This window comes from Heterodontus francisci, chromosome 17, assembly GCF_036365525.1.
Source record: "Heterodontus francisci isolate sHetFra1 chromosome 17, sHetFra1.hap1, whole genome shotgun sequence".
NCBI classification, from domain to species: Eukaryota; Metazoa; Chordata; class Chondrichthyes; order Heterodontiformes; family Heterodontidae; genus Heterodontus; species Heterodontus francisci.
Genome location: NC_090387.1, coordinates 93,143,520 through 93,158,402, shown reverse-complemented (window position 1 = coordinate 93,158,402; position 14,883 = coordinate 93,143,520). Strand labels below are relative to the sequence as shown.

Genomic DNA, 14,883 nt, shown 5'->3' with positions numbered 1-14,883 from the left:
TCATCCACCATCTCACCTGCATGTGCTTTACTTTCCACAAAGTGTTTCTCTGACTTTGGCCTCACAAACTGTACTGGACTCCTTCTCATTCACAGCTTGTCTTCAGCTCATAGAATGGCCTATTGTGTTTGTGAACTTCAGCCTGTCTTATAATCTGAATAGCCTTCACCCGTGTAAAGTCCTCCTTGGATTGCAAAAGGTCTGATAAAGATACATCAGCTCTGCCGACAACTATGCAGTCACTAATCCGTTCTGCCTTTAATTCACCATATTAACATCCTTATGTCAATCTATACAGATCATTAATATAAGAATCTATGGATTCAATCTTCTGCACCGCCCTGTTACATTTGGCTCTTTCCAAGATTTTATTGCTGCAAAGGTTGAAATATTTATCAAAGGCTTGAAGTACCTCTTCAAATTTATCAGAACTCTCATTGATCCCTTGTCAAACAATTATGTTATCTGCAATCACAACTCATGAATATAAAAGGGTGTTCACTTGTTCCACTTCTGATTTGGTATGGAGTTGAGAAGCAATCATGAACCTTAGAAACCTTTTCCTCCAGAAGGACCAATTTTGTACCTGATGGGGTCCCTCTTGACCGTGGACGCTTTCAGGCATTCCAAATTTTGGAGCCATATTGCTCTCTTGAATAGACATTTTAGGGTCTTCCCTTTTCTTTAAGAAATTCTGGGGGTTTTTCAGGGCTTGCTTGCTTTAATGGAGATGTCCCCGCTGTTTTTGGGAGTTCCCTTCTGTTTGGATAGACTTTTTCAGGGTATTCCCCTTTCTTTGAGAAATTCAGTTTGGTTTTTGCAGGCTCAGATGCTTTAATGGAGGTATCCCTGCTGTTTTGGGGGGTTTCCTGCACCTTTCAGGAGTTCCTGCGCTTTTCGAGAGTTTCCTACTCTTCGCTTTCGTGTTTAGCCTGAAGAATTGGATTTTTTCCCTTTTTTTCACTTTCAGGGCACAATGCCTTTAGATAATTACTTCAAGCTTTTCAAAGGGTTTTTAACCGAATCCAGGACCTTCAGTATCATGACTGACCTGATTGCTAGTTTCTACTTGCAGACCACCACATTTCTGTGGTGCAGCCTTTATTTCTGTGCTGTGACACATCACAACTCCAGAGCTCATCACAGCCTCTTCAGCAGGTAAGTACTTTCTTTACTGTACCGGGCCAGTATTTATCTTTAAATTTCTCTGATGTTCACTACAGTTTTACTACTGTTTTACCATTGCCCACCATGTGTTGTTGTATTTGTAGCATTGTTAGGGTGCTCTGGAGAAATTCTTAGACTCTGGGTAATGTCAACTAACAACTCTATTATTTACATTTACTATATACACTCTCACCAAGCCTCCTAAGCTGGCATCCTCTGTGCTGCTATCTCTTCTCCTCAAGCCCATACCATGTGACTGTTACATCATCGCTCTTACAGTGGGAGGGGTCTGTCTCATTGTCTTCAGTATTAACCCTTTACATCCTTATACTACAAGTCCAGAACACCACACAGGACATCAATGGAGAAACAACCTCAGTCTCCTGAAGCAGAAGGATTGGCTAGTCTGAATTTCATGTTGTGCTACTGACTTAAAAGTTGTCAGAATCTTCATCTGTAAAACATGTTTTCTTTTAATGTTAATAAATCCAATTAAATAGCGAGGTAATTCAAAGCAAAATACTGCAGATGCTGGAAATCGGAAATAAAAACAAGAAATGCTGGAACTACTCAGCAGGTCTGGCAGCATCTGTGGAAAGAGAAGCACAGTTAACATTTCGGGTCAGTGATCCTTCTTCGGAACCCAGTTACGAGAAGGGTCACTGACTTGAAACGTTAACTCTGCTTCTCTTTCCACAGATGCTGCCAGACCTGCTGAGTGGTTCCAGCATTTCTTGTTTTTATTAGCGAAGTAATTCATCTTGGTCACTCTCACCTCTGATTACTCTGAAGAGGTTAGAGAGTTAAACCAATTTCCCTACAAAACCCTTGCTATTTCTCATTCTGTTGACGACCAGCTATTGTTAATGTGTACTCTTGGTCTTCTATTTCTCCTTTCCTCTTTGCCTCCCACATCTTTTATAATCCAATAGTCTTTCCCATTATTTCCCCCTATCATTATCAGTTGCTTTGAGTCTCAGTCTGTCACTGACAGTTCCAGATTAAATTAGAACTAACTGCTCTGATATGGTCATAAAGTCTGTCTCTCCACAAAAACCCCCGAATGGGTTTTGGGGGGGGGTGGAAATTGGCATTTCTGAGAACCTCAGAAATAGTGCTGATGACATCAGCAGTTTGAGCTCAGTTTCCTGTATAAATGGAGCAGTAAAAAGGTGCGAGTGAGTCAGGTTCAGACACCCGACCTCTGCTCTCGGACTCACCCACAATGAAGCTGGTCCTGGCAATCCTGATTCTCGTTCTCACCATCAGCATCTGCTCTCAGCAAGTCTCTGCAGGTCAGTTCGTCACTCCTTCATTCATTCAGTCACTTTCTCACTCTTTCATCCACTGTGTGTTTTCCAAGTGTTTTGTGCAGTGCAAGTGTGATTCTGGAAATAACACACTTGGATTGTATATAGATGCTGTGACAGTTTGTGAGGGGCAGCCTTTATTACCCACTAATTGGTCCATCTCTTCATTTCAGCTCCCACTATTCCTGTGGGCACTCTATGCTGTGAGCGCTACATCAGAGGACCATTGCCACTAACTCGCCTCGTGGGCTACATAATAGTTCACAGCACTTTTTATTGTTCCCGAGCTGCTGTGATGTGAGTATTGTTTACCAAACACTCTCTGCTCTCTCAAACTACTTCTCTGTGTAATGCTGACTGCTGTTCTGACACTATGATTGGTTGCTGGATAAATCTACTCTTTCTCGATTATAAACCTTCCTCAGATCCACAATGACCCACCACAAACATCTGACCTTTCCATTTCACAGATTTAAGACTGTAAAGGATCGTCTGGTATGTGCCGACCCGAAGCATCAATGGGTCCAGGAGCGAGTGAGGGATCTGCAAGAGAAAGTCCAGCACGCCTAAACGGAGAACACAAGTATGGCCCAGGTGGAGACTCCCATTATATCATTATGCTTTTAATAATCCCTGTAATGATTAGAATTGCTTTTCTGTAGACAGCCTCTGTTGGAGATCACACACTGCCTGTGTCACTGACAGTTTTGTTCTGAGTTGAGACATCATGTGTTTTAACCAACTGATTGTCCTGATAGACAGTAGAACCATACAGAGCTCGCCAACACATTCTCCCCCAGACACTGTGCACAGCACCTGAAAGGACTGAAATTAGCTCAAGTGAACCAGACAACTCCGTCACTGAACAGTAACATTGCATTTGACACATAGCTGAACTTATGCTGAACTTATCCTTTTAAACCAGCTTTCTCTGCAAGTAACTGAAACACAAGCTCAGTTATATGTGTAGAAACATTGCTTCTCCTCTGTTGGCCAGCTGGCTGGGACTGCTCTTACCTGGTTCCACTCTTATCTAGCCAAAGAACCTCCTGGGAAGGCTGGTCTTCTTGCACCCACACTGTTACCTCTGGAGCCCTCCTATTTCTCATCTACATGCTGCCCCTCGGTGACATAAGAACATAAGAAATAGGAGCAGGAGTAGACCATTCAGCCCCACCAATCAATAAGATCAAGGCTGATGTGCCCCAGACCTCAACTCCTCTTTCACACCAGCTCCTCATAGCCCTCACTTCCCCGATATTACAAAATATCATCAAATAACACCATCCAAAGCATCAGTTTCCGCATATACGCACGACACCCAGCTCTGCCTCACCACCACCTCTCTCAACCCTGTCACAGTCTCGAAAGTATCAGACAGTTTATCTGATGTTCAGTACAGTATGAGCAGAAATTTCCTCTGATTAAATGTTGGGAAAACTGAAGTCATTATCTTTGGTCCCCACTCCAAACTCCATTCCCAAGTTACTGACTCCATCCCTCTCCCTGGAACTGTTATTTGGTTCTGAGCTAATCTTCCAACCCATATCCTCTCCTCGCTAAGACATCCTATTTCCAACTATAACATCCACCGACAGCATCCACCTCTAACATCCACCTCTAACATCCACCTCTAACATCCAACTATAACATCCACCTCTAACATCCACCTCTAACATCCAACTATAACATCCACCGACAACATCCACCTCTAACAACCACCTACAACATCCACCTCTAACATCCACCTCTAACATCCACCTCTAACATCCAACTATAACATCCACCTATAACATCCACCTATAACATCCACCTCTAACATCCACCTATAACATCCACCTACAACATCCACCTCTAACATCCACCTACAACATCCACCTCTAACATCCACCTCTAACATCGCCCAACTCTGCCCCTGCCTCAGCTCAACTGCTGCTAAAAACCCAGCTCTTTGCCCGAGCTTTTGGTTACCTGCTGTAACATCTCCTAATGTGGCTCAATGTCAGATTTGCTTTGAAAACACTGCTCTGAAGCACCTTATGATGTTTCACTATGTTAAAGATGCTTTATAAATACAACTTTTTGTTGTAGGAGCAAAATTGAGAAGAATTAACCCCTAGACTGCTCTTCCTGGATGACCAGTTCTGTTTTCAGCTTATTCATTGACACTGCAAACACAAATGCAGTGAATACCATGATGGTCAAGTTAATCTTCCAGTGATAGACCTGCACAAGCCTGGTCACTAGACTGGTATCCCTGATCCATGGGATCACCCAGATTATTCAAAGGTTTCGACTAAGTTAATAGTTTTCGAAGGAGCTCCCCTCCCTCACTTCACCTCACAACCTGCTGCTCCCACTCTCAGCACCTTGGCACTTTGGAGCAGACAATAATAGGAAATGGGCAAACACATTCTTTCCCAGCTCTGCTGCACCATCGTACTATCGACATCAGGGATCAGACTAAAACTCCTCTTTAAAGTATACAACTTATCTCCAATTAAAAATGTTTATTAAATGTTAATATTTATCCTTGACTACTGTATACTACCAGTGTGAAGCTCTGTACACAGCCTCAAATAAACAGCCTCATTCAAATAAAATCACTCTGCTTTATATTTCTGCTGAAGTGCAGTCCAAATGTTGTATACAGGGCTCAGGCAATCAGGGAGGACGGACCCCGCCGACGGCCCGCAGCCTGGACCTCAAAATTGCCACCTTGGCCATCCAAGGAGCAGACCATCGAGGAGATCCTCCTCCTGGCCCACGCCCCTCCGCGCCGGGTGCCCAAAGATCAGGAGCATGGGGCTAAAGTGCAGTCAAAGCTTGAGGAGCAGCCCCTTCAAATACTCAAAGAGGGGCTGCAACCTCGCACACTCCAAATATACATGGAGCACGGACTCGTTCAGGCCGCAGAAAGTACAGGCGGCCTGGGAGCCGGGAACCTACTTAAATGTTGATTGCACGGGACTGCCCTGTGCAGCACCCTCCACCCCAGGTCCCCGATGGAAAGGGGGAGGACTCCCACATAGAGAGACCTCCACCAGGGATTCCCCTCGCCACCAGATATCAACACGGACCGCCACAGCGTGTCCGGGCAGCAGCTGAAGGCGAGGAAGTAGAGAGTGTGCAGGAGCAGCCCATACAGGAAACCCCTCCGTGCCATGTGGAAGGGTATGGAGGGCATTTCCGAGAGGCAGCTCCGGTTGTGCAGGACCGGCTCCCGAGGAGGGTTTCGGGGCCTGGGTCCAATGAGCAGTTCCAGCCAAGCGGGGGTCAGCTCGGCCGGGAATGCTCCGCACTCCCGTGCTCCCTCATCACCAGCAGTGAGGGGCGTTCCCGGGGCTTCGGCTACTCCTCCACCCATTGGTTGAACCCCAGAGCCAGCGACCCATGCAGCCGAGGCGCTCTCCTCCGCCGGTGGGGGAGCGACCTGACTGGTGTCAACCACAATCCAGACTCTGAAAAGATCCTGGTAAAAATCAGGCAACTCCCTCAGAGAGACGCAGCTAATCTTCTCTGCCAAGAACTACGTGTCGTCTTGCAGGCCGTGCCCCTGGTGGAAAAAATACGCCGCCAGTGCACACCATCTGGGAGGACGCTCGACGTACAGGTATCTCTGCAGGGTCCGAAAGCGGAGAGTGGCAGCCTGGGTGCGGACGCACACCAGCGACTGGCCGCCCTCCTCAATCGGGAGACTCAGGACCGCGGTAGAGACCCAGTGTTTCCTCTTGCCCCAGAAGAAATCAATAAGCTTCTTCTGGATCTTGGTGGCGAATGCAGGGGGCGGGGCCAAAGTGACCAACCGGTACCACAGCATGGAGGCCACCAGTTGGTTTATGACCAGCGCTCGGCCCCTGTAGGAAAGCACTCGGAGCAGTCCTGTCCAGCGCCCCAGCCGAGTGGTGACTTTCGCCTCCAACTCCTGCCAGTTTGCCGGCCAGTCTTCCTCAGCGGGGCTAAGGTGGACTCCCAGATAGAGGAGGTGCATGGTGTTCCACGCGAAAGGTGTCAACTCCTCCGGCATGGAGTCCACCCGCCACTGACCCACCAGGAGACCGGAACATTTCTCCCAATTGATCCTTGCGGAGGACGCAGCAGAAAAGGTTTGCTAGCAGTCGCGTATCCTCCGCAAGTAAACGGGATCTGTGACGGTAAGGAGCACGTCATCGGCGTAAGCAGCTGGTATATAATTGGCCGGACATGGGACATCCCTGACACACTCCTCTCCCAAAGCGAAGGGACGCCGTCAAGGACCCGTTAACTTTAACCAGACACTCTGCGGCAGTGTAAAGTAGTTGGACCTGGGCCACGAAATCCAGCCCGAGTCCGAATGTGCACAGAATCCCAAAAAGATATTAGTGATCCACCCTGTCGAACACCATCTCCTGATTGAGGGAGAGAAAGGTGATGGACAGACCAGTCCTCTGGGAAAGATAGATCAGGTCCCGGACCAGGTGGATGTTGTCCTGGATGGACTGGCCCGGGACCGTGTCGGACTGGTCGGGGTGGATCATATGGGCCAGCATGGAGCCCAGGCGGACAGACATAGCCCGGGCAAAGATCTTATAATGCACGATGAGGAGAGAGACTGGACACCAGTTCTTAAGCAGGCGGAGAACGCCCCTCTTCGGAAGCAGGATGATGAACGCCCTGTGCCAAGAGAGGGGCATCTCCCCGGTCGCCAGGCTTTCCCCCAGGACCCGTGCATAATAGTCCCCCAGGACGTCCCAGAACGCCCTGAGGAACGCCACGGTCAGCCCGTCCATCCCCGGGGATTTGCCCCTCGAGAGCTGGTGGAGGGCGCCGGTCAGCTCCGCCAACGTGAGCGGAACCTTCAATCCTTCAGTGCCCTTCGTGCTGACCTGCGGCAGGTCCTCCCATAAAACTCTGCGCGTGTCCTCGCTGGACAGATCCGGAGAGAACAACGCACTGTAATAAGTACGGACCAGGAGGCTCATTCCCTCCAAATCGGTGATGGAGGATCCGTCATCGGCCAGCAGCTCGATGAGCTGCTTACGGAACCCCCGCCATTTTTCCAGCGAGTAGAAGAAAGGTGAGGCGTGGTCCTAATCTTCCAGGATCTGGATCCCCGAACTCACGTATGCGCCTCGGGACCCTATGAGCTGCAGGTCCCTCAGCGCGCCCTTCTTCTCTTTGTACGCCTGCCACAGGGCTGGGTCCGCGACGGCATGACCGAGGCGGGACTCCAAGTTGAGCACCTCCCTCTCTAGGCTCCCGATCTCGGCTTCCCGCCTCTTGGTTGAACCCTTCGTTTACTCCCGGCAAAAGACATGGTTGTGAGTCTTTCCCACATCCCACCATAGCCTCAAGGAGGGGAAGCCCCCTGCTTCCTTTCCCAGTCGGCCCAGAATTGACGGAACGAGTCCCAGAATCGTTCGTCCTCCAGCAGCCAGTTGTTAAAATGCCAGTATGCGGACCCTGCCCGCGTGCAGAGCGGAGTGAACTCCGCCTGCACCAGGTGGTGGTCCGGGCACAGCACCAGCCACATGGAGGCCACCGAGACGCGGGAGACGTATGCCTGCGAAAAGTAGAGGCGGTCGATTTGGGACCCTCCTCCTCCAGACCTCCACGTGAAGGCGCTGGAGTCAGGATGGAGATTCCGCCAGACGTCCACCAAGTTGAGGGAGCTGATCAGTCCCCTCAACTTCTCCACCGATGCCTGGCTGTGCTGAGGACCAGAGTGATCCCCCACCTCGAGGGTACAATTAAAATCCCCCACCCCCCCCGGAGGATGATGCACTGGCTGCCATCAATACAGCTCAAGAGAACGGACAGTTTTTCAAAGAAGCACGTTTGCAACGCTCCGTTCCTGGGCACATACACGTTCACAAGACAAAGCAGCACACTACCCAGGCAAACGGCGAGGTGGAGCAAGCAGCCTGGCACAAGCTCCTTGACCCCCAAGATCTGCGGCTCAAAATTTGGGGCCAACAAGATAACCAGCCAACGAGAAATAGGGGTGAGGTGACTCATGTAGACCCTACCCTGCCACTCCAGGAGCCAGGTGGCTTCGTCTCCCGGAACAGTGTGGGTTTCCTGCAGAAAGCTCACCGCGTATCTCCCTTAACTGAGGACTGAGAGATTGTGAAATCTGCGGTGAGACCCCCTGCTGCCGTTGATGTTGAGGCTGGCTATGATTCTCTTCATGTCAAAAGTACTCAGAAACCCATCGCCAACACCTCACTATGAGGAGGGAGTGGAGGTGCACCTGGCCTTCCACTCCCCCAGCAACCCATTGAGGAACGCTTCAACCAGTTTCATACCCACACCCTTCCCCGTCTTCTTGAGGGCAGCACGGACAGACTGGATAACTAGCGCCAGATTCGAACATCGGCTGAGGGTCAGCTGAACTTTATTGCGGCAACCCCTGCATGCTGCGAGGAAGTCCAGAGTTCCGCCGTGGGGATGAGAGGAGACTCAGTGGGAGGCACAAGGAAGTCCACCGCCTCACTGGCAATGGAATCAAGATCATGCTCTGTGCCTCACATTGAGTCCCCATCCTCCTCCGGGTCGTCACCACCAGCGGCCGACACACCCACCACACACTGTGGGGCAGGGGTCCCGGCTGTGGCAGCTGGTCCCGCCTCCATCACTATCCCACTACCAGGATCGATGGCTGAGGAGTCCTCTCTGGGTTCTTGAATGGAACTGGAGCCTATGGGCGCCAGCAGTTCAGGACCCTCCTCCACCTCTGTCCCCAGGCCAATGAGAGGCCCAGAGGAGATGGTAGTTCCCAACTCCAGAAATCCAGTCGGAGCTGGGACCAGAGGCAGAGAGAGGAGGCCGTCTCCTGCCCCGCCAATGCCCACAGACCCCGCAGATGGGGAATTACACAAACTGCCTTCTGGGTCGGGCAAATCCTGGGCAGCAGCTTTAGGCTGCCGAGAGGGTTGACCCTCACAGGGCTCGCCCCCACCCAGGACACCCGACCCAATGGCAGATGGAATATTTTCACCTGGAGGGTCCACAGGCTCCCCCACCATGAAGTGGGCCCCCATCTGAGCAGTTGCCGAGATCACAGGGGCATCTCCCCCACCCCCCACTTCCGTTCTGAGGGACAACAGGTACCCACCCAGGTCTTGAGGCCCTCAAGGTGCTGGTGACAGGGGGAGCCTGAGGACCCACGCCAGGAGATGGGCCCTGAAACTCACTGCCCTCTTCAGAGGATGGTCATCTCCTCCTCTTATTGCGGGAGGGGCGCAGAGGCTCAGAGACCTCCATCCCAGCAGACGCCTCTGCTTCTCCTTCCGCGCCCACTTGCCCAGGATTCTTGGGCCCGAGCTCATCCACGGAGCAGGTGGGCTCCCCTGGATCAGGGTCCGCACCTTCAGGTGTTTGGTTTTGCGCCGTGCCTTCCTTCTACACAGACGGGTCTCCACCTCCTCACCAGATGCCATGAAGACCACAGCCTCTGGAACTGCCTGAGCGGTGTCTGATCAAGGTATGGGAGGAGGTGCGGCGACGCCACACTGGGCCGCCGAACATGCCCCATCCCCTTGCAGGCGTGGCACCGCGCTCTATCCGAGGTCCAGAAGACACGGTAGGCCGCCCCCTGGAACTCCACATTGAAGTGGTCCTCCAAGACCTCCTCCCGCGCCAGCTGCACAATGAGCTGGCGGCTGAAGGAGTACACACTCCGGAGGCTCTTCTCCCGAAGACCAAGCAGGACTGGGGTGATCCCCGACCTCACCTCCCCCAGATGGTGCAGGTGGGGGAGGAGGAGCTCACTGGGAATGAAGGGCGGGACGTTTGATAACGTGATCTGCTGTACAGTGACTTCCAGAGGGCCCACCAGCAGGAAGATTCACCTCACATTGAGCCCCTTACTCAGAGCCAGGGACACTGCCCGCTCGGTCTTCGGTAAGAACACAGCATTCCCGTACTTCTTCGAGGAACTATCTATCCCCTTCTATCTCTTTAGTTGGGCAGCTTCAGCTGTCCCAGGCTGGGCAATTGGGGTGGGGAGGGAGCTTCCCTGTGTGCTTGTTGAAGCAGCACAGATTCCTACTGAATTGGCAGCCCCACCCCTTATTGTTCCGGCCACTTGTTACTCCCCCAACAGTCCACAGCAAAGCAAACGTCTGTTGTTCAGCACCCACCTCTAAACAAAGCCTTCTTTCCAACAAAAGTCTCTTCACTATAAAGGTGATTGTTGTTCAAGCTTTCCCGCTGCTTGTTTGTAACTGCTCACCCTCTGCTCAAAGTAGCTCCTCTCTCCACCTCTGCAACCTCCAACTACCACCAGCACTGTCAGCTGAGGCTTGTTGCTGCAGTCAGCAGTCAGCACCTCCAATCAAGCAAACCCCTTTTTTTTTTACAGTGTGGAGGGAGCTTTACTCTGTATCTAACCCCATTTTGTTCGTATTTTTCATAAAGGAAGCTTTACTCTGTATCTAATCCCTTTTTGTTTTCTAATCCCATTTTTTTTTTTTCCAAAGGTAGCCTTTATGCCCCAGGTCCCTTTAATGTATGTTATGTCAAGGGGACCTTTATTCCTCAGGCCCCCTTTATATACATTTTCAAAATAACTTCATTAAAAACGAATAAATAAAAAACTTAAATTAAATTAAATTTTCGGCATCAGTGATGTATCTAACCCCATTTTCTTTTTCGAGTGTGCATCGAGTGTAATGGCCCCACTTTAAGGAGCTTTACTCTATATCTAACCTTGTGCTGTACCTGTCCTGGGAGTGTTTGATGGGGACAATGTAGAGGGAGCTTTACTCTGTACCTAACCCGTGCTGTACCTCTCCCTGGGAATATTTGATGGGGCAGTGCCGGACAGTCAGTGTTCAGCCATATTGAAGATGCTGCTGACTCCTTTAACCATGCTTCATAATGGAGCCAATTGTATTGTAGCTTGGGTCCAGTTCAATCTCTGTCTGGTGAGCTCTTTCTCAACATCCAGTTTGAGCACTTCCATTTCATTGACACCATATTTCTGTCGTCACTGCCCCCACCCTAGCCCACTGTTGCTGTCGTGAGCTCAGTGTTACTGAGAGAAGTTAGCTGATATTCTGCACTCCCAATAGCTACAGAGAGAGATCACTCTCACAGATCTCATGTCTGGTGATTTAATCTGCAGTCAGATTATTTAAAACCGCCCACTGAAACGGATTTCAATCATATACAGAAAGATGAAACAGTGCAACACTCTGCCAACTGTGAGATATTCTAATCCTGGATATTTATGTATACAAGAAGTTACAGAGGATGAGCATCCTGGATCTCAATGGATCAATGATACCCATCACCCCTCGGATACACATCTCCCCTCCTGGATACCATCTCGCCACTCGAATACCCATCGGCCCCTCGGGTACCCACCTCCTCGATCAGGTGCTCATCTCCCTCCTCGGATACCCATCTCCCCCTCAGATACCTATAACCCCTCAGATACCTATAACCCCTCGGGTACCCATCGGCCCCTCGGATACCCACCTCCCCCTCTCACATACCCATAACCCCTCAGATACCCATAACCCTCCGGATACCTATCGGCCCCTCTGACACCCATTGGCCCCTCAGATACCCATAACCCCTCGGATACCCATCTCCCCTCTCACATACCTATAACCCTCAGATACCCATCTCTCCCCTCAGATACCCATAACCCCTCGGATACCATCGGCCCCTCTGATACCCATAACCCTCGGATACCTATCTCTCCCCTCAGATACCCATAACCCCTCGGATACCCATCTCCCCCTCTCACATACCCATAACCCTCGGATACCCATCTCTCCCCTCAGATACCCATAACCCCTCGGATACCCACCTCCCCCTCTCACATACCCATAACCCCTCAGATACCCATAACCCTCCGGATACCTATCGGCTGCTCTGACACCCATTGGCCCCTCAGATACCCATAACCCCTCGGATACCCATCTCCCCCTCTCACATACCCATAACCCTCGGATATCCATCTCTCCCCTCAGATACCCATAACCCCTCGGATACCCATCTCCCCCTCTCACATACCCATAATCCTTGGATACCCATAACCCTCGGATACCCATCTCTCCCCTCAGATACCCATAACCCCTCGGATACCCACCTCCCCCTCTCACATACCCATAACCCCTCAGATACCCATAACCCTCCGGATACCTATCGGCTGCTCTGACACCCATTGGCCCCTCAGATACCCATAACCCCTCGGATACCCATCTCCCCCTCTCACATACCCATAACCCTCGGATATCCATCTCTCCCCTCAGATACCCATAACCCCTCGGATACCATCGGCCCCTCTGATACCCATAACCCTCGGGTACCTATCTCTCCCCTCAGATACCCATAACCCTCAGATACCCATCTCTCCCCTCTGATACCCATAACTCTCGCAAACCTATCTCTCCCCTCAGATACCCATAATCCCTCGGGTACCTATTGCTGTGAATGCTTTAAGTTGTACATGATTACGTCTTAAAGCCAATGATTTTTAAAAGTTCATAACGGAGGCCAGAAGGTCAGCTGACTCTGCAAAAGGTTACTAGGACAACAGAGAGAACAGATCAAAGATTGCTTTCTGAAGAGACTTTTTTTTATTTGTTCACGTGACATGGGCGTCGCTGGCTAGGACAACATTTATTGCCTATGCCTAATTGCTCCTGTGAAAAGGTGGTGGTGAGCTGCCTTCTTGAACTGCTACAGTTCATGTGGGGTAGGTACACCATCAGTGCTGTTAGGGAGTTCCAGGATTTTGACCCAGCGACAATGAAGGAACAGCAATATAGTCCCAAGCCAGGATGGTGTGTAATTTGGGACTTGCAGGTGGTGGTGTTCTCAAGCATCTGCTGTCCTCGTCCTTCTGGTTGGTCGAGGTCGCAGGTTTGGAAGGTGCTGTCGAAGGAGCCTTGGTGCATTGCTGCAGTGCATCTTGTAGATGGTACACACTGCTGCCACTGTGCGTCAGTGGTGGAGGAAATTAATGCTTGTGGCTGAGGTACCAATCAAGCGGGCTGCTTTGCCCTGGATGGTGTCGAGCTTGTTGTTGGAACTGCACCCATCTAGGCAAGGGGAGAGTATTCCATCACACTCCTGACTTGTGCCTTGTAGATGGTGGACAGACTTTGGGGAGTCAGGAGGCGGTTACTTGCCACAGGATTCCCAGCCTCTAACCTGCTTTTGTAGCCATGGTATTTATATGGCTACTCCAGTTCAGTTTCTGCTCAAGGTAACCCCTGGATGTTGCTAGTGGGGGATGCAGGAATGGCAATGCCATGAGGAGATGGTTAGATTCTCTGTTGTTGGAGATAGTCATTGCCTGGCACTTGTGTGGCACAAATGTTACTTGCCACTTATGAGTCCAAGTGTGCATATCGTCCAGGTCCTGCTGCATTTCCACACAGACTGCTTCAGCATCTAAGGCGCGAATGGTGCTGAACATTCTGCAATTAGCGATTATCCTCACTTCTGACCTTATGATTAAAGGAAAGTCAGTGATGAAGCAGTTGAAGATGGTTGGGACAAGGACACTACCCTGAGGAACTCCTGCAGTAATCGTGAAGCTGAAATGATTGACCTAATGGAACCACAACCATCTTCCTTTGTGCTAGCTATGACACCAACCAATGGCAGGAAGAGGCGGGGGGGAAAGGAGAGGAGAAAGGAGAGGAAGGGGGTGGGGGAAAGGAGAGGAGAAAGGAGAGGAAGGGGGTGGGGGAAAGGAGAGGAGAAAGGAGAGGAAGGGGGGGGGGGAAAGGAGAGGAGAAAGGAGAGGAAGGGGGTGGGGGAAAGGAGAGGAGAAAGGAGAGGAAGTGGGGGGGAAAGGAGAGGAGAAAGGAGAGGAAGGGTGGGGGAAAGGAGAGGAGAAAGGAGAGGAAGGGGGGGGAAAGGAGAGGAAGGGGGGAGCGAGGAGAAAGGCGAGGAAGGGGGGGTGGGGCAGCGAGGAGAAAGGAGAGGAAGGGGGTGGGGCAGCGAGGAGAAAGGAGAGGAAGGGGGGTGGGGCAGCGAGGAGTGGGGGTGGGGCAGCGAGGAGCGGGGGTGGGGCAGCGAGGAGCGGGGGGGTGGGGGAGCGAGGAGTGGGGGGTGGGGGAGCGAGGAGTGGGGGAGCGAGGAGCAGGGGGTGGGGGAGCGAGGAGTGGGGGAGCGAGGAGTGGGAGTGGGGGAGCGAGGAGTGGGGGAGCAAGGAGCGGGGGGGTGGGGGAGCGAGGAGTGGGGGTGGGGGAAGAGGGAAGAGGAGTGAGATTGAAAGATCTTCATTTTTCTTCACTATAGACTTTATGGTTCTCACACCTCTTTCCCCCTCACCATTAGACTGGGGATACTTCAGTGAGCTGAAAGCCCATCTTCACCGCAAGCCAAGTAAAACATTCATTTGTGAACTGTGATCCGTTGTCCAATAATATTTCACATGGAATTCCATGTGTCATAA

At 51.1% G+C, this 14,883-nt stretch overlaps 1 protein-coding gene across 2 annotated transcripts; it reads left to right on the top strand.

Annotated features, from left to right (window-relative positions):
• Positions 1-2,364: 2,364 nt before the first annotated feature.
• Positions 2,365-5,057, top strand: LOC137379275 (C-C motif chemokine 7-like). 2 transcript variants are annotated; one of them, XM_068050002.1, is made up of 4 exons: positions 2,365-2,462; positions 2,651-2,774; positions 2,948-3,071; positions 4,569-5,057. In XM_068050002.1, the coding sequence occupies exons 1-3, from the start codon at positions 2,393-2,395 to the stop codon at positions 3,045-3,047; spliced, it is 294 nt and encodes a 97-aa protein (XP_067906103.1). In that variant the 5' UTR covers positions 2,365-2,392; the 3' UTR covers positions 3,048-3,071; positions 4,569-5,057. The 2 variants fall into 2 exon arrangements, with proteins under 2 accessions (XP_067906103.1, XP_067906102.1); XM_068050001.1 differs by having other exon boundaries at positions 2,948-5,057.
• Positions 5,058-14,883: the final 9,826 nt, after the last annotated feature.

Excerpts from the sequence above, each read along its gene's own strand:
- LOC137379275 (XM_068050002.1), top strand. The coding sequence starts at position 2,393 with ATGAAGCTGGTCCTGGCAATCCTGATTCTCGTTCTCACCATCAGCATC. Across the intron at positions 2,463-2,650 it reads CTCTCAGCAAGTCTCTGCAG|CTCCCACTATTCCTGTGGGC; the intron begins GTCAGTTCGTCA and ends TCTTCATTTCAG. Across the intron at positions 2,775-2,947 it reads TGTTCCCGAGCTGCTGTGAT|ATTTAAGACTGTAAAGGATC; the intron begins GTGAGTATTGTT and ends TCCATTTCACAG.